The 23933-nt window shown below is 40.6% G+C and overlaps 2 protein-coding genes across 2 annotated transcripts; both read right to left on the bottom strand.

The window, feature by feature from the left end:
- Nucleotides 1–8912: 8912 nt before the first annotated feature.
- Nucleotides 8913–9992, bottom strand: LOC145640228 (uncharacterized). Its single transcript, XM_081691530.1, has 2 exons — nt 9630–9992; nt 8913–9350 (listed from the first exon to the last, which is right to left on the bottom strand). Exons 1-2 carry the CDS (start codon nt 9990–9992, stop codon nt 8913–8915), a joined length of 801 nt encoding a protein of 266 aa, XP_081547656.1.
- A 12675-nt stretch (nt 9993–22667) lies between these two features.
- LOC145640227 (uncharacterized) lies at nt 22668–23090 on the bottom strand. The gene has a single exon (XM_081691529.1). It carries the CDS (start codon nt 23088–23090, stop codon nt 22668–22670), a length of 423 nt encoding a protein of 140 aa, XP_081547655.1.
- Nucleotides 23091–23933: the final 843 nt, after the last annotated feature.

The raw sequence follows: 23933 nt of genomic DNA, 5'->3' as shown, positions 1-23933 counted from the left end.
AAAGAAGAAGTTTAAGAGGGAGGCAAGACATTACTTGTGGGATGGTCCCATCTTGTATAAACGAGGGGTTGATGGCTTGCTTCGGCGTTGTGTCCCGAATGAAGAGGTGCCAAGTGTTCTAAAGATGTGCCATTCGGATCCAAGTGGTGGTCATATGGGCGTTTCCAAATCTGCCACTAAGGTTCTTCAATGTGGTTTGTGGTGGCCACATCTCTTCAAGGATTCATGGGGCTTTGTAAAGTCATGCGACCGATGTCAAATGGTTGGGAATATCTCCAAGAGGAATGAGATGCCTCAACAGCCTATGCTTGAGTTAAAGGTGTTCGATGTTTAGGGGATTGACTTCACGGGACCATTCCCATCTTCATATGGAAATCAATTCATACTTGTGGCTGTGGACTATGTTTCTAAATGGGTTGAGGCCATTGCCTCCCCTACTATGGCCACAAAGTAGTGTTGAAGTTATTCAACAAAATCAGCTTCCCAAGGTTTGGTGTGCCTAAGGCTGTGATAAGCGATAACAGTTCTCATTTTGTTCACAACGCCTTCCACAAGATGTTGAGGAAACATGGAGTGAATCAATGGTTCGGCCTTCCATATCATCCTCAAACGAGTGGCCAAGTCAAGGTTTCCAATAGTCAAATAAATATTATTCTTGAGAAGACGGTTGCAAGGAATAGAAAGGATTGGTTGGACAAGTTAGATGATGCTCTTTGGGCCTATAGGACGTCTTTCAAGACCTCTATTGGCACCACTCCATATAGCCTTGTCTATGGCAAGTCTTGCCATCTCCCGGTGGAGCTTGAACACCGTGCTTTGTGGGCAATCGAAAAGATAAACTTTGATTTAGAAAGTGCGGGGGAGAAAAGGTGGTTGGATCTTTATTAGTTAAAGGAGCTTAGACTTGATGCTTATGACGGTGCTAGCACTTACAAAGCTCGTTCCAAAGAAGCTCATGATAAGCTTATTGAGAAAAAGGAGTTTTGTGTGAATGATAAAGTCCTCCTCTACCACTCAAGAATGAAGTTATTTCCCGGAAGCTCATGTGGAAATGGAGTGGCCCTTTCTTGGTGAAAGATGTTTTTGCTAATGGCACCGTGGAGATTTCTCCTTTGGATTCCTTATCTTCTTTCAAGGTTAACGGTCATCGGCTAAAGAAATATTTTGATGGAGTGTTTGTTGGTCTTATTCATAAAATGATTCTTTTCAAGCCACCTTGAGTGGGGTGGTAAACGTCGAGCTAACGACGTTAAACAAAAGCGCTTACGGGAGGCAACCCGGATTATCACCTTTACTCTCTTTTCCTTCCTTTCTTTTATTTTTTGTATTTTTGTTGATTTTTGCTCTAACCTTTCCTTGTGTTTTTGGTTTGTTTTGTAGGGTGCCTTCATTCATCATTTATGGACTAAATGTGTTGGATGAGGATGGTAAGAGGAGGTTTTAAAGTGCAAGGCAAAGGGAACCCCGCGGGCTTGGAGAGGCCTCGGGTGCCCTGACTTTCAAAAAAAGAGGAAATTGGATTAGTAGCTCACCGCGGTCTCTCCGCGGGCTTCCCGTGGGCGCGGGTGCCTTAGAGAGGGTGCGGGGAGAATCAGAGAGGGCGCGACATATTTTCCCAACTTGGATCAGGATCTCTCCGTGGTTGCCCCGCGGGCGCGGCAATTTTGGAGCGGGCGCGGCCTTTTTCAGGTAAACAAAAATGCGATTTTTCCAGAAACTGCCCGCGGTTTTCCCGCGGTCTCTCCGCGGGCACGGGCTGATCCCCGCTGGCGCAGCTTTGTCGAGAGAGGGCGTGGGCACCTAGGTTTTTCAATATCCGGTTCCCCTCTCTCTCTCTCCTCTCTTATTTTCCCTTTCACTCTTAATTTTCCCCATTCTCTCTCTTCCTCCTCTCAAACCCTAACCCCCAAATCATCTCTTTCACTCATTTTTACTCAAATTCACCTTTATTTTTACTTTAATTTCCATCCCAACTTCCTTCATACTCCATTTTCATCAAGCTTACTTTCCTTTCTCGTGGTCTTTTTCGGGAATCTCTAGTCCTAGACGATTTTTTGCTTGCTTTGAGTCTTCAATCTTGGTATACTTCTAACCTTTGTTTTATTTTTGTCAATTTCAATTGATTTTTATGCATTGGTTGTGAGTGGCCTTGATTAAGCATGAGTATGATGTTTTTGGTAGTTTGTATGGTGGTTTTGGAATTATTGTAAGTGATTTGTGCTTCTTTTTGTGATAGATTGTTAATGTTGTTGGTTGTTGTTGGAATTTTGGTTGTTTGTTGCTTGTAACAGGTACTTTGTAGTTTGTGGTGGTTTTGGGTGGTCTTGTGAAGGGTGGTTTGATCAATTTGGTGGTAGTGTTGAATTTGGGTGTTTTTGTGATTCATTGTGTTGGTTGAGCTTGAGACTATGGATTTGTTGAGGAAAGTTAAGAGTAGAAAGAAAAGTTAAAACCAATCCCCCGGCCAATCCTCTCGTAGCCAACCTTCAACCACCGAACCCCCTCAAAGCCAACCTACTCAAGATAATGACCCACCTCCTCCTTTACCTGCTCTCAAGTTTCATAACTTGGCTAAACACACCCTTATCTATATTAGAATGAAATCCCGGAAATTTAGACCGACCCGCAACTATTTTCCCGAGGATATGGCTAAATTGGGTGTTGATGCCGATCTTAACATCTTTCTCCATAATCTTGGTTAGGATGAGTTTGTAAAGTCATCCCCCTGAACTTATTTGGAACTGTGCATTGAGTTTTTCTCCACCTTTGAGTTTAATATGACGGGGGATACCGACTATATTATCTCTTTTCAACTTTTAAATTCCAAGCATACCATGAACCTTGGAGAATTCAACAAAGCCCTTGGCTTTAACCCCAATACCGACATCTCTGAGCCCTTGGTTGCCCTTCTCAAGTCTGATTACAATGAGGTTGCTTGGTGGAGAGCCGTATCTAAGAAGAAGGTGTTTGACTCTAAGAAATCGCTTGCTAGCGAGATCATTCACTCGGCTCTTCAAATCCTCCATCAGATTCTTGGCTATACAGTGTTTAATAAACAAGATCTTGGGAAGCTTTCGAGGGAGGAGATCTTGGTTCTTTGGATGGCTACACGGCCGTATTTGGGGCCGAGGTTGAATTTTGGGTATCTCTTCATGAATTGTTGTCAATTGATCATCAATGGGAAGAAGACGGGTGAGATTCATTGTGGTGGTATGATTACTAGATTGGTGCATTATTTCAAGCAAGAACGTTTCTCGAGACATGTTTTTGGAAGGGGTGAGATTCGAAGGGGTGAAGACATGTTTTTGGATATGAATCAACTTAACACTTTGCGCTTCATTTCTAAGACTAACGAAAACGGTGTTTATTCTTGGCTAGTGCGTAATGTGCACCATTGTTTGCTCCCAAACCCGGCTGCCACCTCAATTACTCGAGAGGCTAGGATTTTTTGGAGGATTCTCGCGGACAATGTGATATTTGAGAATGTTATGGAGGATTATGTTGGTGATGAGGATGATGATGAAGATGATAGGCATGATGGTGAAGGTGGAGAAGGAGAAGGTGGTGATGGAGAAGAAGAGGAAGAGGAACAAGAACAACAACATCAATTTCAGCATGAACAACAACAACATCCGCAGCAAAGAAGAAGAAGACAACAACATCAACAACAAGACAACCGAGGAGATGCCTACCTCCGTGAGATGGAGACTATGCGTGAGCATATGGAGCACATGCAATTGAGCATGCAAGGTATGTATTCAAACCATCAAACTTTGTCTTTTCAAACTAGCACCCTATATGACGCTAGTGTGCATAGGGGGGAGGTCACTCCTCCGATGAACTACCCATATGTGCCGCCCCAACAAGGGCCGGTGCCATCTTGGGGTGGTGACAACCTCCCTACGTACCCATATTGGCCCGGGGTTACAAACCTCGATGAGCCAAGAGGTGACTTCCCAGATAAGTCCTGTCATTATGACTACCGGGTGTCAGGGGGGAGTGATTATCGAGGTGACCCCGACTACTACTATGTTCACCCCACTCACCCTGAGCTCTGTATGCAACCGGAGCCATTTGACCAATTGTCCACATCTCAACTTGACCTTTTTAAGGGTCGCTATGGGTTCCCTCCCGGTTTTACCGGAGGTTGGGATATGGATGATGGTGGTGCCGGCCCTAGTGGCCAATAGTTTTCCCCTTTGTTGTTTGATTCCCTTTTTGTGTCCTCCCTTTAGCGTTGCATGTTTTTTAGCATCGCGGTCAATGCCCCTATTTTGTGCGGGGGGGGAGTCATTAAGGATGTTTTAGGGTAGGTTTTGGGGGAGGCACCTTGGACTCATGGGGATGTGTTTGAAAGGCTTTGATGGATTTCTCTTGCTTCGCTCTTGGTAGTCTCGTTGGTATGTTGTTTGTCTTGTTGTCTTGGTTTTGTTGATGATGTTTTGTGGTCTCTTTTATTAATGATGATGATGGTTTCTCTAGGTCTTTGTACATAGTTTTTGCCTAAGTTTTATTTTGTTTGCTTTTGTTTGGAAGTTACTAAAAATTTCATTTTGTATATAGTCCTTTTCTTTTCTTTTTCTCACCTTGCTCGTAGCTTATGCTTTGGTCTTGGAAGCTTCTTAGAGGAGGTCGTTCATGCTCCTTTGTTATTGCAGCATAGCTTGGACGCTTGGTGAGGCCTTTCTTTTTTTACATTACTTTTCTTGGTTGCTTAGATTAGGATTAGTTTTAGGAGAGTTGAACGGTTCGAGGATGTATGATTATAACACCTAGTGTGTTTGGGGTCTTTGGCGATGTGGCCATTTGACCGCTTGTTTGTCGATTGGAAAATACGTGTTATGATTGCATCTTTGTCCTTTTCTTTGTTCTCCTACTTTTCCTTTATCTTTTTTTTCCATATTTTCTTTTCTTTTCTTTTCTCTTCTTTTTGTTCTTGGTTTTGTGCATAGTTTTTTTTAGGCTTCATTTTTTCACTCTTTCTTTTTTGACTTGGACTTGTAAACAATGAACTCTTGCTTTTGAATAATAACCTTACTAGGTGGTCATGGTATGCACGGTTTGAGAATACGTTTGATTGATTCTAGGATAAAGCATGCTAAGGTAGTTGTCTAGAACTAGATGGATCAAGAAACCAGATTCTACTTGTTTGTGGCACGTTGGTAGTTGCTCCCTATCTTCGATTTGACAACCTTAGTGAGTTTTTGCTACAAGCATGTGAGATTCATACTTTTTCAATCCTTCAACATATTCTTGTATGAGCAGCGTGGATCCTTGACTTTCGCAAACCTAATCTTGAATCTTAACGTATGATTCCTAAGGCCGAGACCAAACCACCTAGGGAGGACAAAGGCATCTTTTAGGGGAGGTATTTTTCCTTTTTCTAGGATAGTGTACTTCTTTTTACTTTTGGATTTAGGGATACATTTGCCAAGTTGCTAGCCCTTTGAGCCTTTTTCCCTTCTTTTCAAGCCACATTTTTAGATCTTGAGCCTTTTGTTTCATTTTCATTTTCATCTTTGGGTTTTTGTGAAGCAAATGATCATATTTTGGATATTGTGGTATATAAGTTTGGTTTTTTGTTCAAAATGAAAGCAAGATCGTGTTTTGTGTATATTTTGTGAATAATGGCAAGTGAATAAATGAAAAGGCCATCTTAAGTAAAAAAGGCAAGGACAAAGCAAGTGCAAAGGTTAAAAATTCGTCCTAAGTAAAAAAGGCAAGGACAAAGCAAGTGCAAAGTTGAAAAAGCCGTCCAAAGTTAAAAGAGGCGAGGATAAAGCACTAATAAAGGAAAATGAAAAAAAAAAATGAAAAATGCAAAAATGCAAAAATATTTTGATGTGAGTATTCTTCCTTTTTTAGCATTGAGGACAATGCTCCATTTAAGCTTGGGGGGGGGGAGCGTTCTCACGCTTTTTGTGTATATGTTTGTGATCTTAGATTTGAATAAGCTTGGGGAATGGTGGTATTTTTGTTTGGTGATTGCTTAGTTGTGGTGTAAAGAAATGCGCAATCTTTGCTTCACAATTTAGGTTAACCACCAAATTTTAAATTTAGCCTACCTTAATCCTTTTTGCCTTACGTTACAACCTTTGGGAAGACCTTTTGACCTAGGGGTTGAGTCATTCATCGGTGGAGGGAATCATAGGTTATAGCCTAAGGAAAGGGGATGCGTAGTCAAGACGTCGTGTAGCCATAAATTTGATCTTTTTCCGGTTCCTTCGTGGAACTTATGAGACGCTCACTAAGAGGAGATATGAGATTAGTAGGGGGAACGCGGTAAGATCGTTTGGGATGAAAGTGGAGTGTGACAACTAGTTCCTATGCTTAGCATTTTTATGTTTCAATCAACCTTAGCTATCTTATAACGTGCATACCATTATTTACTTTAGAAAGGTTGTTATTCATTTGAACTATAGTCACTTTGTAAAGTCCATTTCACAAAGATTTTTATAGAAATCATTATTGTTTTTCAAAATTTGCTCTTTATTCTTGTATTTTGCCTAATTTCTCCTTCTTTTGTTTGTTTAATAAGAGTTATAGGTTATCTCTAGGAAACCTTTACGAGAGCATCACTCGTCCTCTAGAGCGATCTAGGGGTTTAAAAGGCTTTTCTTTTGTTGCTAAAATTGACCGTGATTCCTACGAAAGTGAGTTAGTGTATATTCTCACCTCTTTCTTTTTCTTTTCTTATTTTGAATAAGCCCTTCTTTTTCCTTTTTAGCCTTTGTTTTGCTCGGGACAAGCAAAATTCTAGCTTGGGGGAATTTGATGAGTGTCATTTATGGCACTCATAGGGTAATCTTTTAGGATGTTTTCATGTCCTTTTTATGCTTTCTTATCTTATTTTCCGTCCTCTTTCCTTTAATTCCTTTCTTTCTTTCTTTCCTTGCGTTTTTGGTGTTTTCTTTGTGTTTTCCTTTTATTTTGTTCTTTTTCCCTTTTATTCCTTTCCGTTGTTTTTTTTTTTGGTAAATAGAAATTTATTACCAAAGAGAAAGATTACAACTTACAAAACAGCTAAGCTGTAACACCCTAACCACCACAGACCCAACAAGGCCTAACAAACGCCAAAAGAAAACAGTTTCCATTTCAAACCTAGCCACCTTCTAGGAAGGGTTCTAGGAAGAACCAGAAACACTAACTCGACTCAAGGACTCGGGCACCTTCTAGGAAGGGTACTAAGCACAGGGACCAGGACAACACAACTAAAAATAATACAACATATATCTATCAGAGCTATTACATCTGCAAGCAACAAGAAAAATAATCTCCCTAATCAACTCAGAAGTTGGTTTGTAGTTGCCTGTAAACATCAGAGCATTCCTCTGCAGCCATATATTATAGACAGTCTTAGAAAAGCACATCACAATAAGCTTGCTTCTGACATCAGTCTTCCTACAATAATTTATGATCCATTGCAGTTCATCAATAAAACTAAGATTAGACCTAGTGAAACCAAGAGCATGTAACATTGAAGCCTAGATTACTTTAGAGTAACTGTAGTAAAAAAATAAATGGTTCACAGTTTCATTTGCATCAGCACAAAAGAAACAGCAAGGGTCACAATGAATTTTCCAGACCAGAAGTCTGTCCTTAGTAACAAGTTTGCCCAACACAACAAGCCAGGTGATAAAAATACTTTTTGGAGAAGCTTGGTTATTGCAAATGATTTTCTTCCAGGGAACTTTGAGACCCTGAGGCTTAATGATACTGTAGAGCTTCTTAATCTGCATTTTACCATTTACAGTAACATTTGACCATCCACCTATGTTATTCACAATATCTCTAGAAGCAAGGATCTTTTTCAAAATCCAAGATGCCTTTCTAGGAATAGGAGCAGTCCACAAATTCTTACCAGCAAAATAGTAGATGTGAACCTATTTTACCTAAAGATTGTCAGATTTACTAGCCAGATCCCAAAGTACTTTAGTGACAGCATCTTTGTTCCAATCTTCTAAAAAAGTTAAGTTCCAGCCACCACATGTCGTAGGAAGTCACATAAATCTCCAAGCCACTAAAGCTTTCTTTGTGGGGTTACTTTTCCCAGACCAAAGGAAACATCTAAATCTGGACTCCATTTCTCTGATAATTTTCTTTGGCAACACAAAGATCTGAGCCCAAAAAGCTTGAATGCTAAAGAGGACACTCTTAACTAATTGCAATCTACCAGCATAAGATAAGTGTTTAGTAGCCCAACTGTCAATTCTACCTATGACCCTTTCAATTAAAGGCCTGCAATCAGAGATAGTGAGTTTTTTTAAGGAAAGGGGCACACCAAGATACCTAAAGGGAAGAGTACCATTAGCCAACCCAAGGACCTGCTGAAGCTCACATCTCTCTTGATCTAATATACCTCCAAAATAGGCATCACTTTTATCCAGATTTGCAAATAAGCCTGAAGCCATAGATAATTTCTGAAAAGACATGAAAAGCAACTTAACAGAATCCAAATAAGCTCTAGCAAACAAGAGAAGATCATCTGCAAACATTAAATGAGTAGTCCCAAGTTTTTCACACCTAGGATGAAAGTTAAAATCTAGATCCTTAGTGATGTCCTGTAGACACCTAGATAGATATTCCATACATAAAGCAAAAAGAAAAGGAGACATAGGATCACCTTGCCTTAATCCTTTTCTTGCTTTAAAAGGAGCAGAAAGGTAACCATTGATCATAACTGAGTAAGAAACAGAGGAGATGCAGCCCATAATCCAGTTAATGACCTTGTTTGGAAACCCAAGTTCACCAAGCATAGTGTTAAGGAAGCTCCATTCCACAGAGTCATAGGCTTTCCATAAATCTATTTTCAACATACACCTTGGAGTAACATATTTGTGAAAATAACCCTTCATTAATTCTGTTGCAAGCATTATGTTGTCACCAATGTGTTTCCGAGGGATAAACCCAGCTTAAGAATCATTTACAACTGACCCAACAACTTTTGCTAACCTTGTAGTAATGACCTTAGAAATCAATTTATATACTAAAGTACAGCAAGCTATAGGTCTGTAATCTTTTGCATAGGAAGGGCTCTGAACTTTTGGGATTAAGGTGAGAGTAGTACAACTCCAAGACTTCTCTATCACACCAGTGTCAAAGAAATCCATAACAGCTTTGTAAACATCAGTTTTCACATGATTCCAAGTTTTCTTGAAAAACACAACATTGAACCAATCTATACTAGGAGCTTTATCATCCCCAATACTAGCCAAAGCATGATCAATATCAGAGTGAGAAATAGGAGCAGAGAGAATAGTAATATCCTCATAGGAAAGCTGTTTCCCAGCTCTAACCACAGCAGTATCAACAGCTCGCAAAGTGCTAGCAGCAGAACCAAGCAACTTCTTCTAAAAACCAATAATTTCAGCTTGCACCATAGAAGGATCCTTAAGAAGAATATCGTCATTATTGTAAATGGAGTCAATTCTATTCCTATTCCGTCTTTGCTTAAGAACAGAAAAGAAATAATGAGAATTAGAGTCCCCAAGCTTGATCCAATCTACTCTTGATTTCTGCTTTAGAATACTCTCATAAGTATTTATCTAATACTTCACTTCTTCAATTCTACTAGCTTCCTGAGTTTGGAGAGAATCATTAGTAATATCCTCTGCTAACTGAGATTAAACATCACCTAAAGAGAACCTAGCTTCTTCCAATCTGTCAGTAACTTTAGCATAATGCTTAGTGTTTAGATTTTTAAGACCAGCTTTGACAGATTTAAGTTTCTTCCAAACCTGCAACATAGCATTCCTTGAAACAGAAACATCCCAGTGAGAGGACACAACTTCAAGGAAATCTTGATGAGAGGCAAGACAATTCAAAAATCTAAAAGGCTTTCCTTTTCCAGCAACTAAATGACCAACATCAACTAGAACAGGACAGTGATCCGAGAGAGAATGAGGGAGGTAAACTACTTCAGCTTGACCATAAGCCAACACCCAAGCCTCATTAATCAACCCTATATCAATTCGAGAAGCAGACCTATTCATACCATGACCCTTATTATTCCAAGAGTAGAAGGAGCCTTTACTCTTGATTTCACAAGCTCCAAGTCATGCACAAAATCCTTGAAATCCTTAACTTCATAATCAGTAACTGGATTCCCATTAAATCTATCATTAGAGAGGATAGAATTATAGTATCCAATACAAATCCAAGGTAACTGAATATTACCCAAGGCCTTAATTCCAGCCCATATAGCAGACCTATGCTGAATAGAATGAAGACCATAAACAAAACTGCAAGCAACCTGATGCTGTAAATCCTTAGTAGTGACAATTGTATGAATGAATTATTCAGCAACTGTAATAACATCAAGGGACACAACATCTGGCTTCCAGCCTACCCAAATCCTACCCTTGGGAGAGTAGGCATGATTACAAATCCATTCCCAAGCTCTTCCAAATTTCCTTTTCATAGCTTCAAACTTATGCACTTTAACTTTAGTTTCAAGAATAGCCATTACATCAATAGAGTGATCACTGAGCAACTGCTTTACAACAGTCACCTTATTAGTGTCATTAAGATCCCTATCATTCCAAGTTGTAATAATCATGAGACTAGAGAGGTATTACCATCACCCCCGTTAGGAATTATTTCAGCAATTTCATCTTCTAGCAAAGCAGAGTAAGCATTATTAGTTTTAGGTATATTCTGATGAATACCCGCAGCATGAGACCTAGCCCTTTTACTTACCACCCTCCAATCAGCATCAGAATAAGCAGCAAAAGAGGTATGAGCAGGAGTAATAACAGGCTGGAAATCAGTAGTTTGGTCCTTTTCTTAATCTTGTTCAGTAATTACAGCTGATGCAGGAACTGGAGCAGGTTGTTTCTGGACCCAAACCTTTTCTTGTAGGGGTTTAACTGGCTGAGACACAGTTTGTTTAGGTTTAGGCTTGACCTTAGGAGTAGTACAGTCATGCCCCACTTTATCACACTTCTTACAAAAGGGTGGAGACTATTCAAATTGCACCTTTAACTCAAGCACTTCACCCATAGGGCTTTCAACAGTCACACTAGTAGGCAGAGGTCTAGGTATATCAACTTCTATGAGCACTCTAGCAAAAGAGACTCTAAGTTGCCTAGTTGTACACTCATCTGCAAATAAAGGGCACCCCAATTGTACTACCAATTCTGCTTAAAGTTTCTCCACCCCAGCAATTCAGGGGCAAATTTGGAAATCTAACCCATAGAGGCACATTTCTAAGTATCTCAGCTTGAAAATTAAATTTATCAGTCCATGGCTTAACAATAGCAAGCTTATTATTAAACATATGAGGTCCAGAACTTATAACAACATTCTTATCATCATTTGAACACAGGTTGATTATAAAATAATCATCATCATGCCAAAAAGTCTCAGGTTTAGCAAAATTACTCCAGTTTTGGGCAATGAATTTATGAACAGCAGCAATTGTGGGATAAAATCCAACAACATAAAATATAACTGCATTGCACCACTTAGAGTTACCTGCTGCGATTTCCTCTGCTTGGATTTGGGCCACAGGCCTTCCACTCTTCAAAATAGGCGCCACAAAATTCAAAGCAGCACCCTTAGCAGTCAGTTTACCACGAAACAGACTCGACCAATTCTAAGAATTCCTGGGTTGATTAAATGATCCAGGGTGTTCAGGGTGACATGCAGACCCAGAAACAATCGAAATCGCATTATTTGGTTGCACAGCCGTAGATTCAGGCAATGGAACAGTAACCGGGGAAACCCTAGGTACCACTTCACTTATCTTCAATGCTGCTTTGTCACCCATGATTGGATTAGTATGAGAATGTGAAAGATTATCTACTAATGTGTATCAAGAGAAATTGAGCGCGTTCACTTAAACCTTTTCTGCCAAGCATTCAAACAATGAATCAAAGTCAAAATGATCGTTTTATTTTATTTTTTTAATCCTTGTAATACGAATTTAATTTAAGCAAGTTTGTTGATGAAGAATGTCAAAAAAATTCATGAACAATCATTAATGAAATGTCATGATTTGTTTTGACTTCAACAAGGTAATCATCTAAGGATTTTACTTTAAATGAATTATTTTCGAAAAAGGTAGAAGAGAAATAGAAGAAAGTTGGATTGAAAATGCACATCTAATTTAGGCATATTAATCGACCCGAACATACTCTTTAAAATGATCAATATACTATAGTATTTGTTGATCATTTAGATTACAATAGAGATCAATATCGTTTTTTTATTTTTTTAAATTGTGATTCTCATATTGCTTATCTTTAAAGGATAATATATTACTATTTGTTTAAAAAGAATGATGGCCTCTTAATGTAAAATCCAAGAAACAATTAAATCATTTTCTCTCCTTTTTTTTAGAATAACATATATTTTTTTTTTGTATCATACTCTTTTTTTTTATTTTTTAAGAACGACATTTCTTTTTTTTCGTTCTATTTTTCTCTCTCTCTTTTTTTTTTTTTGTGTGAGGAAACCATTCCAAGTAAAGTTCTCGAGATTTTCTTTTTAAACCATAGAAGAGGTAAATAAATTATCGAGGTTAAACAATTACAACTAAAATAAAAAATGATGAACACGAAAATTGGCACGTTTAAGAATAAACATATTAATGACGTCCTATTAAGAGATGCGAACTTCTAATGACGAACCTCATAAGAAGTAATGTCATTAGATCTATTATAAATTACGTAAACGAATCATCATAATAAAAAATAATATCGCGCGCAATTTTCCGTCTTGCGCTATGGTGGAAAGTGCAACTTTAACAGTAGCATCTGCCATATGCCTTAATTTTTATTTTATTTTTTTATTTTTTTATTTATTTTTTTTTTGCGAAAACGCAAAAGGAACGGTAAAAAACTTTTTTTTTTGGCAAAAACGCAAAAGGAACGATAAAAAAATTTTTATTTCAAATTTTTTTTTTGAAAACGCAAAAGGAACGATAAGAAACATTTTTTTCGATTTATATTTTTTTGAAAAAACGAAAACAACGAACAAAGTAAAGGTAACTAAGTGAGACAACGTTGTTAGCCAAAGAGATATTTTTAGCACCTACTTAACGATTAACCTTGAGGCGGTAATATAGTTTTCTCCGTATGATATTGCTCGTATCGAGTCAAAGTCAACGTTGAACAGTGGGCGCGCGCATGACACAGAGTTGTGCGGTGGTGTCGCGCGCAACTTCAAAACTTGCGCTTGGAGGGCTTGCGCAACTTTGACAGTTGCGCGTGCCACATGGTAGGTTTGACAAATTTTTTATATATTTTTTTTGTCGAACCATAATGTTTGTGAATTATTTTATTATGTCTCTAGCTAACAAGTTGGAATTAGTTAGATTAGACACGAAGCACATATTCATGTAGTCACAAAAGCACATAAAAAGGAACCGTCAAAGCATACAATGCCATTATAAGGTCAAGGCTTGGGTGTCCAAGGGTACCATATCTTAAGAAACGATGCACAAATCAATCACTCAACGTATTGACTCATGACATCGCTCTCTCAACATTTTGTTGACGATATGGGTGGGATGATTATTATTGATTTCGGGATAGAAGCCTAGTGTTGGCAACCCCTAGTCAATGAACCAATCCCCAATGGTTAAACTGTGCTATGATAATGCATGATGCAATGTTGCTTGTTTGATTTTTGCTTTTGTGAAAAAGGAAGATATTATGCGTTTGAGTCTTGCTCTCTTACTAGAGTGTTCTAGGTATGGATCCAAGGGTTCTCTTGGGTGATCTGGGTCCCGTCAACAATCTACACAAGGCAGCACACATAAATTGCCCTCGGAGGTGGCTCGAGGAACCCCCCTCTAAAGCTTAAGTTAGAGAGTGTTTAGAGAGAGAAATTGTACTTAGAGAGATATAGTATGTATAACAACTTGAGTGTCTAACCTCTTTTCCGTTGTACTTTACCCTCTATTTATAGGCGTACCATCTCCTTTGTGGAGAGTTCAGCCTGGTCAGCCCTGCGGGCTGACTCCACCGGGCTAATGAGCCCTTCTTAATTTCTTTCTCGGCAGTGAGTGCGCACCCTGGGGCTGGGCGATAGTTCAGCGGGAGCTATCCTATACAATTAGCCCTTCAAGAGGTGGTATGAGGTCACTCATGCCGACTCTTTATATGCAGGTACAGTCTTCTTAACTGAGCCCAGCTGGAAGGAATAGCTTAGCAGGAGCTATCCTGTACAACTAGCCCCTCAAGAGATGGCGTGAGGTTCTTTTCATGCCAGCTGTTCTTAGCGTGTAGCCTTATCGGCCATGGCTCAACGGGTCGTCCGGCAACATTAACCTGTAAACTCCTAGCCCCTCAAGTCCCTAGGGAGTTGATGCGGCCTAGAGACTTGTGAGGTTAGCTTCTGTCTTTGTTGTCTGTGTTATTGTACTGTTTGTGTGTTGAAGATGGCTCTAAATTTAAGGAATGACAAGTTCACAGAAAGGAATTTCGATTAATCCCGCTGAAGTTCTGAGAAATGAGGAGCTCACGGAGAGGAATTTCGATCACTCCCGCTGAAGTCTGAGAAAGGATGAGCTCGCAGAGAGGAATTTCGATCACTCCCGCTGAATTTTGAGAAATGACGAGCTTACAGAGAGGATTTCCGATCACTCCCACTGAAGTTTGAGAAATGACGAGCTTACAGAGAGGATTTCCGATCACTCCCGCTGAAGTTTGAGAAATGACGAGCTTATAGAGAGGATTTCCGATCACTCCCGCTGAAGTCTGAGAAATGAGGAGCTTACAGAGAGGATTTTCGATCACTCCTGTTGAAGTCTAAGAAATGACGAGCTCGCAGAGAGGATTTTCGATCACTCCCACTGAAGTCTCAGAAATTACGAGCATAAAGAGAGGATTTTCGATCACTCCCGCTAAAGTTTGAGAAATGACGAGCTTACAGAGAGGATTTCTGATCACTCCCGCTGAAGTGCTTTTTTTTTTTAGGGCTGGAACCGTATTTGCATGAGTAGGACATGTGTTGTCGATCCGGGTTGTCAGTTTGATTTTATTGAAGTGACATGGCGGTTTGGCTTTGCCTTGTGTCTAACCGCCCATTTACACCGTATTAATTTCACTGTCCCCCTTTTCACTTATTTTCTTTAATCCTTTTACCTTTCATCTTCCCTTCTTCATTACTCTTGTCATTTCAAAATTTTCGCTCTTTGTCCTTTCTCTTCCAAACGCTCGTGTTCCTCCATTGTTGTAGTAAGTTCTTGCTTCCTCGTCTTTATTTTTGTGTTAGTTTCTACTTTATTTGTTTTTCCCTCATTACTTCTTGTTTCTTACTGACTTGTTTCCCCTTTGTTCTTCTCAATTGCAGATTTTAACTTTCGTCTCGCTCGGGCTTTTGTGTTCGCCATTGTTGTTGTACTCTGTTGCCTCAGCAACTTTTTCTTTTAAAGGTACTTACTTTGTGCCTTTTGTTGTTTGTATTTACCCAATTTCGCTTCTTTTTGCTTTTCCTTCACAAGATTGTGTCTTTTGATTCTTCCCAACTGTCGTTGTTTAATTTCTTCTCCTTGTTGTTGTTGTAATTGCATTCTTTATTTTTTCTCCTTATTCCTTCATTGTTCTTGTTTCCTAAATTGATCTTTTGATTTTCGGTGCCCTATTGCTTTTTCTTCTATTTGTGGGCTTGTATTTCTTTGTAGATTTCATAATGTCTTACGCTTCTGACAATCAGAACATTAGCGAGCCTAAAACGGCCACTGGATCAGATTCTCCTTCCCGATCCTCTATTTCAGGTGAGCGCCCTGCGCACACTTCCACTGTTTCTCCTTCTTCTTCTCCTATTCATGTACAAACAGTTATGCCTTCTGACTTTCCCCCGCTGCGAGCGGGATGGGTATTACTGCGACTCCTGCTGCTGCGCCTAGGTCAGGCAGGAGTCATCCCGCTGAGGGTAGTGCTTTTTGCCCTTTCAAGCGCAAACCCCGTCCTAATTTCATTGATCCTTATTGCGAGCGGGTGAACATGTTGGATGGGATTCCTTTATCCCATCTCAGCCGTTTGAGGATGCGCAAAATGCGCCATAAAATGTTAGCTGACGATGTCAAGGCTAATCCTCCTGACGTGTCTCTTGTTAGCCTCATTCCCTATGTTTAGCCTTTGAACAGTTTTGCTTGGCTTGATGACATGGCTGACGTGCATCGGTTTGACCATTATGTAGTGCCAGGTTGCAGCACTGAGACTCCATTACCGCCTCCTTCTCCAGCTGTTCAATCAGGCAGGATGACTGAGTCTCCTGGTGACCGCTCCTATTATGACTGTCAGTCCACTTAAGTTGTGGAGCCCGTAGAAGAGGGCAGAACCGAGTTTTATTTGGATGACAAATTGTGTGCTAGACTCCAGCTGGCGTTAGGATGCTAAGAGGCTGGATGTGGCTGCTGTTTGGCAGAAATTCTATGGTTTTGGGGAGGGTTACGAGCTGGTTCTCCCTTCTGATGGTGCGAAGCTATCCGCTCCTCCTGGTGGTCACATTGCTGTATTTGCTTCACAGCTGGATTTGGGCTTGAGGTTCCCTCTGGACCCCACCCTAGAGAAGTTTCTACGTGCCTTCAATATCTGTATATCTCTGGTGCATCCTGCTTCCCTTCATACTTTGATCTTCTTGCTGTGGTTTTTGAGGTTTTTGAAGGTGTAGACACCCATTTGTGTCTCCCCAAAACCAAACCCAGTGATGAGTACCTTTCACGTCGAATCATAATCGAATGAAGTGAAAGTGTGGAAAGTCTAGCGTTGCGGATAGTTTTAATTTTTTTCTCTTCTCTCTATTTTTGAAAACTTATTTTAAGAAAACAGTCAATTTAGTTTGGTTGGTCCATGATATGGGTCCAATAATAGTGTAGTTGGATGGGGCTTGACAAGAGCTTTCCAACGATATATTATAAGCCCAATTCCGATGAATATTGAGGAAATTATGGCCAATTTACTAAACTGGGCCCGGTTTGAGCCTTATATGCGGCCCAATGATCTAGGGGAGGGCCTAATGTGATTATCATTCGTAATGCAATTAGGAATGGTTTTAGTCTTCTAGAATCTTCTAGAAGGTTCTTTTTCATTCCTAATTCAATTAGCATTGATAAATTGACTTTTGACTTTTCAGAGTTTTAATTAAAATCAAACAGCATTTTCGAGGAAATTATATGATTTTATCCTCCAGTACGGTAAACTTATCTGATTTTCGACAACGCGTTAAAAACAGGCCTTGGCGCCTGGAACTAGGCCTGGCGTCTGGCGCTAGCCATTTGCGCCTGGCGCTAGTGTTGGTGTCTGGCGCCAGTTAGCCAAGGGTGGCGCCAGCTCTGTTTTCTGTGCGTTAGACTCTATTTTGTTTATTTTATCTTTTTGGCTGATTTTCTCTATAAATATCGTATTAAAAACTCCGTTTTCATTCATCATCTACATCCATCATTCACCTACAATCAGTTTTCATTCGCAATCATTAATTCTCTAGTTCTCTCTTAATCATTCACCAATTCTCTTCAAGTTTTCTTGATTATTCTTTTTCTCTCTCTCTTTTTCTAAAATAGCTTTTTTTACATACAAAATTCCGCATTCACAAGACTTAGAAACACATAGCCATATTCGAAGTTGCCTTCGCCCTAGACGTGAAAGGTTTTAATTTCTGAGGGTTTAGTCCCAAATCTCTCTTTCAATTATTTAATTCAAATGTTTTGATTATTATTTTCCTTGAAGTTACTAACGTGTGTATTTTGTTATTAGAAAGAGATACGAAGCATCAAAGTAAGTGCTTTAATGGTTTAATTGATGTTATGATGTAGAAATCATGTTTAAATTGTTATTATGATATTCCTAGTATCATGTCTAGGCTAATTTTAATATTAAATATGATTGCTATGATGCCTTTTATTCTCTTCCCAATATTTATGATTGTTAGTATCATGTTAGGGTTAAAGGTTTGATTTTTATTTCTTAGTGACATGCTAGGGTTTGTTATTAATCTTGTTAGTATCATGCCTAGGATCTTGCTATGCTTTAACATGATTATTATTATTATTATTAATTATGATTGATATTATTATTATTCATGTTTATTCCAATGATTGATTATTTATTATGATGATTAACATGATTGTTATTGTGATGTTTATTGTTATGATTATTATTATTATTCATGATTATTATTGATTATGTTGCTTAATACATTATTTATTCTTTATTGCTTGATCACACCTTTTATGCATGTTTAAAGGGAATTGGTACTTGTAATCTCGCTTAATAAGATAATTAATAATCTTGTTTAGGGTTAATTGTGATTATAAATTCAAGTGATCACCAATAATGGTTGGTTTTATTTGTGCATTAAATTCAACCAACATAGATAAACAGGTTTAGGGTTAATCCTATTGATTGCATGTTAATCATAAAGCGCACATGAACACGATCAGAATAAAGTAGAGGCCTATTATTAGGGCAGGTTCAATCTCTTTTAGGTTGAATTTGTACCTTCATCCCCGAACCCTTATTTGGTTCAAGACCTTATGGAGTTGACGATCTCTTGGATCGTTAAGGGGTGTAACCTTCATCCTATGAACGGTTTACAAGTTCCTAAAAAAACTTGTTGGTGACTCTTTTGCTCTATCTTCTTCCCTTTTGGACGCCACCGTACTTTAGTGTATGATCACAGTGGGGTTCAAGCTAGTGGGATTAAAGCTTGAAATTATTCCCTACAGAAGGTATCCTTAGTCCCTGCATTTGTTCAAGTCTTTGATGAGCCTGAAGAGATCTTCTTCTGGGACTGAGTCAGGGTGGTATTATGTTGCTCCTAAGGAGAGTAGGGTCTTGTCCTACCCAAAACTTAACCGTTTTAGGGACAGGACTAGAAAACTTTTCTAGGTGAAAGTGCCTTCTAATATTGCTGCACCGCGCAACTTCAGAGAGATCCGCATTAACATGGCTGGAGTTACTGTCTCCCCTTCTGAGCCTGCCCGTTAGACAGAGGCTTTTAAGGCTCTACAGGGAGCAGGGACTGGTGACTCTAAGTTCCCCAAGATCTGGCTGCCCAACTCCATATATACTGTGGGGAACGAGCAGCTCTCTGCTATGCGTTTGTGCCGTACACATGAGTTTGGTAAGTTTCCAACTTTCTGTCCTTTCTTTTTCTTCCTCTTATTTTTTTCTCTCTTTGCCTTATTTGATTTTTCTGCCCTTCTCCCTTTAAGGCTACGACAAGTTGGACAAACGTATGCTTGGGCTAGCTGATAGTTGGAAGGACCCTTTGACTACTACTCCTGAAAATCCCCCTCAGCTCTTTGACACGCTGGAGGTGTTTGCAGGCTTTCTGAAGGGTGAATTGTGTCTGGCTCTTGCTGAGTTGTGGGCTGTTGTTGGCACTGCAGCTTTTGCTGAGCGTGCTAGGTCCAGCCGCGTTGAAGCTGAGCCTTCATCCTCTGTTGTTGGGAGTAGGCGTAAGACTCGGCCTGCCCCTCAAAGGGAGGCTTCAGAATCTGAGGTATTAGTGGCGCATAATGCTTCTCCTGAGAAGCAGTCTGTTGCGGCTTTCGGCCGGGTGGCACCTTACACTTTTGCTGCCAAAAGACAACGTGATTAAGCTTCTTATGATCCAAAAACTACTGCTGATGATTTTGCTGATAGTGTTCTCTAGCTTCTTATGATCCAAAAACTAATGTGGGTGAAAAACCCATTTCTTCTGCTGAGCATGTTCTTCTCTTTCCTTTTACTGTTGATGATGCTACTGCTGCGGAGGATATTGTTGTCCCTTCTGTTGCAGCTACTGACTTTCAGCTCCCTGACGAGACTATCATGGAGCTTGCCAGATTTTCGCTGCGTCCCTCCGGGCTAAGAGGGCGGCTTCGAAGCGCTTCAAGAGGTGGGCTCTCCCGGGCAAGGGGTTCTCACCAGCAAGATCGTCCAGTTATTGACTTAGAGGATGATCCAATTTCCTCTGCCCCTGTTGGAGATGAGCCTGAAGCGAAAAAGGCTCGCACCTCTCCTGGTCCTAATCCTCTTGCTTCTACATCTGCCAACACTTGGCTTCCAGGTGGGAATGCTGATAGGGGGGTGGACACTAAGAATTCCAATGAACTTAACCATTTTGTTCAACAATTCTTGAGTGATGCTTTTGAGAACCCTCTATCTGCTACCTCAATTTCCGCTGGAGGAACTTTTCGCCCTACTAGGGCTATTGAGTTTTTTGAGGTTCCCATTGATGTCCATCTTCTCCCTATACTCTGCCCTGCTGGAGTTGAGAATGCTCCCTTTCGGCCCCTATTGAATGTGAGGGCAGACGAGTCTTTGTTTGTGGACAACCCTCAGAAGGGTGGTACTTTGGGGTACTGTTTGACTCAAGGATTTTGTCTGCCCGCTGGCTCTACGCGCAACTCAGTTAGTCTTCCCGCTGCTATGGCTTGTCATGACTTGCAGAAGGTTAGTTTCTGCTTCTGCCTTTTCTTCTTTTTTCTGCTGATTTCCTCGTTACTACCTTGTTTTATTTTGCTTTTGGCTAATTTCTGCCTTGGTTTACTCCTTTCCTTTTTTGTCTTTTGTGCAGTTTGTCAGGTCTGTTAGAGATTTATCCAATGCCTTGTTGTTAGTGGAGAAGGAGTATCAGAATCAGGGCATTATTCTTTCTTAGAAGAATTTGGAGGTCTAGCACGCTCAGGCTGAGAGTAATGCTATGGCTATTGTGGTGACTCCTCTGAGGGAGAGGGCGGACACCCTGCAGCTCCAGCTGGGAGAATTTCAGCTCATTCAGACCAAGTTGAAGAGCTGCGAGGAGTAGTTGGGGACCTTTAAGGCCAGGGTGCAGACGCTGGAGGCAGAGATTGCAGATCTGCGAGCTGGACACATAATCGAGTTGGAAGCTGCCAGGAAAGCGGCACTCAAATCTTTTGTGCTCTCCCCAGCTTTTGCTAAGCTATTGGCTGATCGCCATGATGGTGGATGGGAGGCTGCGGCTCGGTGCGTTAGCAGCTTGTATGGTGATGGTGAGGAGTAGGAAGCTCGTTTGAACGCTTTCTGGGCTAAGGTTGACGCTACAGGCAAGGCTGGTTTGTTTGATCTCCCTACTGATCACCCCCGTGTTGCCAGCTGCAAGATTCCCAACCAAGCTGTGCTGAACTTGGAAGTTCCTCTCTGCCCTGACGTTACAACGGCTTTTGGAGTGGAGTCCTTGGCTGATGATCAATAAAGGTTATGGCGGCTGTCACCTTCTTACTCTAGTGGTTCCTTTGAGTTTCCCTCACCCAGATCTGTTGTAACTAGGTTATTTTTGTTACTATCTTTTGGGTGTATAGCCGCCAAAGATTATGTTTCCTTGTGTCTTCTCAGAATACTTTGTCTTTCGTTGCTGGGTCCGCCCAGCTTAACTTGAATTTGTGTTTTCTTGACCTTACTTGTTGAGTGTTTCCTTATCTTGGTGGACGAGGGCTCACCTTTGTCTATATTGTAACTGACCTGCTGAATGTTTACTTTACCCTGGTGGGCAGGGGCTCAGCTTTATATTGTATGCGCTTTGTGATCTTCTTCTGCTGTTTTGCCTGTTTTTTATTTCGTTACCTTCACATTTGCCTAGAACCAAGTACTCCATAGCAATATCTAGATCTTTTAGCATAACATCTTTTTTATTACATTTGGTGAAGCTCGTAGGTTGGGCCTCTCTGTCTTCTTAATTTGGCTACTGAGTGATTTTTTGCTTCTTTGTCCTCTGTTGTGCTTTGGCAGGAACTTTAGTGAACTTTATTCTACCTGTTCTTTTTGTTTTGAGTGCTTATGCATTGTGCACTCTGTTTAACTCTAATAGAGGTTTGCCTGCACGCTGGTTAATTTATTCGATTGATGTCTATCTGGGCGTTATTTCGCTTGTTGTGCTAAGACTTATTTGTGTCAAACAGCTTTCTAATTGCTCGTCTTATGTCACTCAGCTTATTTTGCTGCGACTTGTTTTGTGTCGTTCAGCTTGTTTGTGCTGTGACTTGTTTTATGGCGTTCAGCTTGTTTATGCTGCGACTTGTTGTTTTATGCCACTTACTTCTCTTCGTAAGGGCATATTGTATGTCTATCTCCCTCTTTCCTCTCCCCCTCAAAGAGGTGAGCTAGGTGGGACTAAGAGAACCTTAGTGTTGCCCACCTAGCTCATCTTCTTCGTTTCCCTTAATCTCTCCTGCGCAAGTTGAGCGTGCCAGTCCACCTCCTCAGGCGTCCCTGAGGTGGTGTCCTATTTTACTTTGAGCATGTGAGATGAGGTCTCAGGGAGGGATGCGTTAATTTGTCACTTTGCGCTGGGGTGCTTTTTGCCTCTAACACTTGCACGTGTTTTTTTTTTTACTTCTGCACGTTAGTATCTGACGCTAAAGCATGATATATTAAAACAAGTGTATGCAACATACTCCTCACGCAGCGGCTCGTATTTCATTGAATAAAAATGCCTCAAATGCCTTAATTAATATAACATGAACTTAATATAGTTTTTTTGCAGAATTGAAACAACTATCCATGTTTCTTCTTAATAATTTCATGCTTCTTAAACAAAATATTTCATTAACACATCAGCATTGAAACTGTTTCTTAAGACCTTACCTTCTTGATCTATGAGGAGGAATGCACCTGGTCCTACCTGCTCGCGAATGATGAAAGGGCCTTCCCAGTTCGCTGACAGTTTTTCATGTTGATTTCCTCTTCCCACTACTGCTGTCCTTCTGAGGACTAAATCTCCGGCAGAAGCTCTCTGTGCTTGACTCTCTTGTTGAAAGCTTTGGAAATCCTTCTCTTCTGGGCTGCCAGCTTGAGAGATTCTTTTAGCCTTACTTCTGGCAGGAAGTCTAGCTCTTTCAGCATGCTCTTTTCGTTTCCTTGTTGTTCATAATGATGTATTCTCAGGCTGGGAATTTGCACTTCCACTAGGACGACTGCATCAGCCCCGTAGGCTAAGATGAAAGGGTTCTTACCAGTGGACTCCTTTTCTGTGGTTATATTCGCCCATAAGACCTCAGGGACTAAGTCCGCCCACAGGTCCTTGTATTCTTTCAGCTTTCTCTGCAAGGTCGTTAGGATCAGCTTGTTTGCTGCTTCTGCCTTGCCATTACTATGGGGGTGGCAGACTGAGGCACTTGCGTATTTGGTGCCCATGTCCTCCGGGTAATCCTTAATCGTGTCGCGTCAAATTGGCACCCATGGTCAAAGACTATGCACTGTGGCACCCCGAACCTTGTGATGATGTTTTACCATATAAACGTCCTCACTTGGGTTTCCTTTATGTACTTTGTCGGCTTAGCTTCTATCCACTTAGTAAAATAATCTACCGCCACTACGAGGTACTTTCTGCCTGCTAACCCAGTGTTGAATGGTCCCAATATGTCCATTCCCCACTAAGCAAACGAGATCGGGCTGAGGATTAGGGTCAGATCATTTGCTTGCTGGTTTATGACTGGGGAGCACTTTTGGAACTTGTCGCATTTTTCACATATGCCAGCGCGTCTTGAGCTAGGGTCGGCCAATATACACCCCTTCTTAGTACTTACACCCCTAATGCCTTTCCACCAATGTGATTGACACATATTCCTGAGTGGGCTTATTCCATAATGCTTTCTTGCTCCCATTCTGGGATGCACCTCAGCAGTGGCTTTAAGAAGCCTTTCTTGTTGAGCTCTCCATTCATGACCACATACCAATTGGCGTCTTTCTTCACTTTCTTCGCCTGTACTTCATCGTCGGGCAGCGAGCCATGAACTTAGTTTTCCAGAATGTCTGGGAACCAGGCTTTCTGGTTCCCAATGCAGTTTACCTGCTGCTTTTAAGCAATACATCTTTCCTCCAGGACTTCAACCATCACTGTCCTTGTGAGGCTCTGCAGTGCGGAGCTGGCTAAGTTTGATAAAGCGTCAGCTTGGGAGTTTCCTGCTCCGGGGACCAAGTCTATCTGAAAGTGAACTAGTTGGGCTGCAAGTTCTTTTACTTTGGTAACATATTTCA

This window comes from Chenopodium album, chromosome 7 (genome assembly GCF_948465745.1).
Source record: "Chenopodium album chromosome 7, dcCheAlbu1.1, whole genome shotgun sequence".
Lineage (NCBI taxonomy): Eukaryota > Viridiplantae > Streptophyta > Magnoliopsida > Caryophyllales > Amaranthaceae > Chenopodium > Chenopodium album.
Note: the sequence above shows the minus strand (reverse complement) of the source record. Positions and strands in the feature narration are given on the sequence as shown.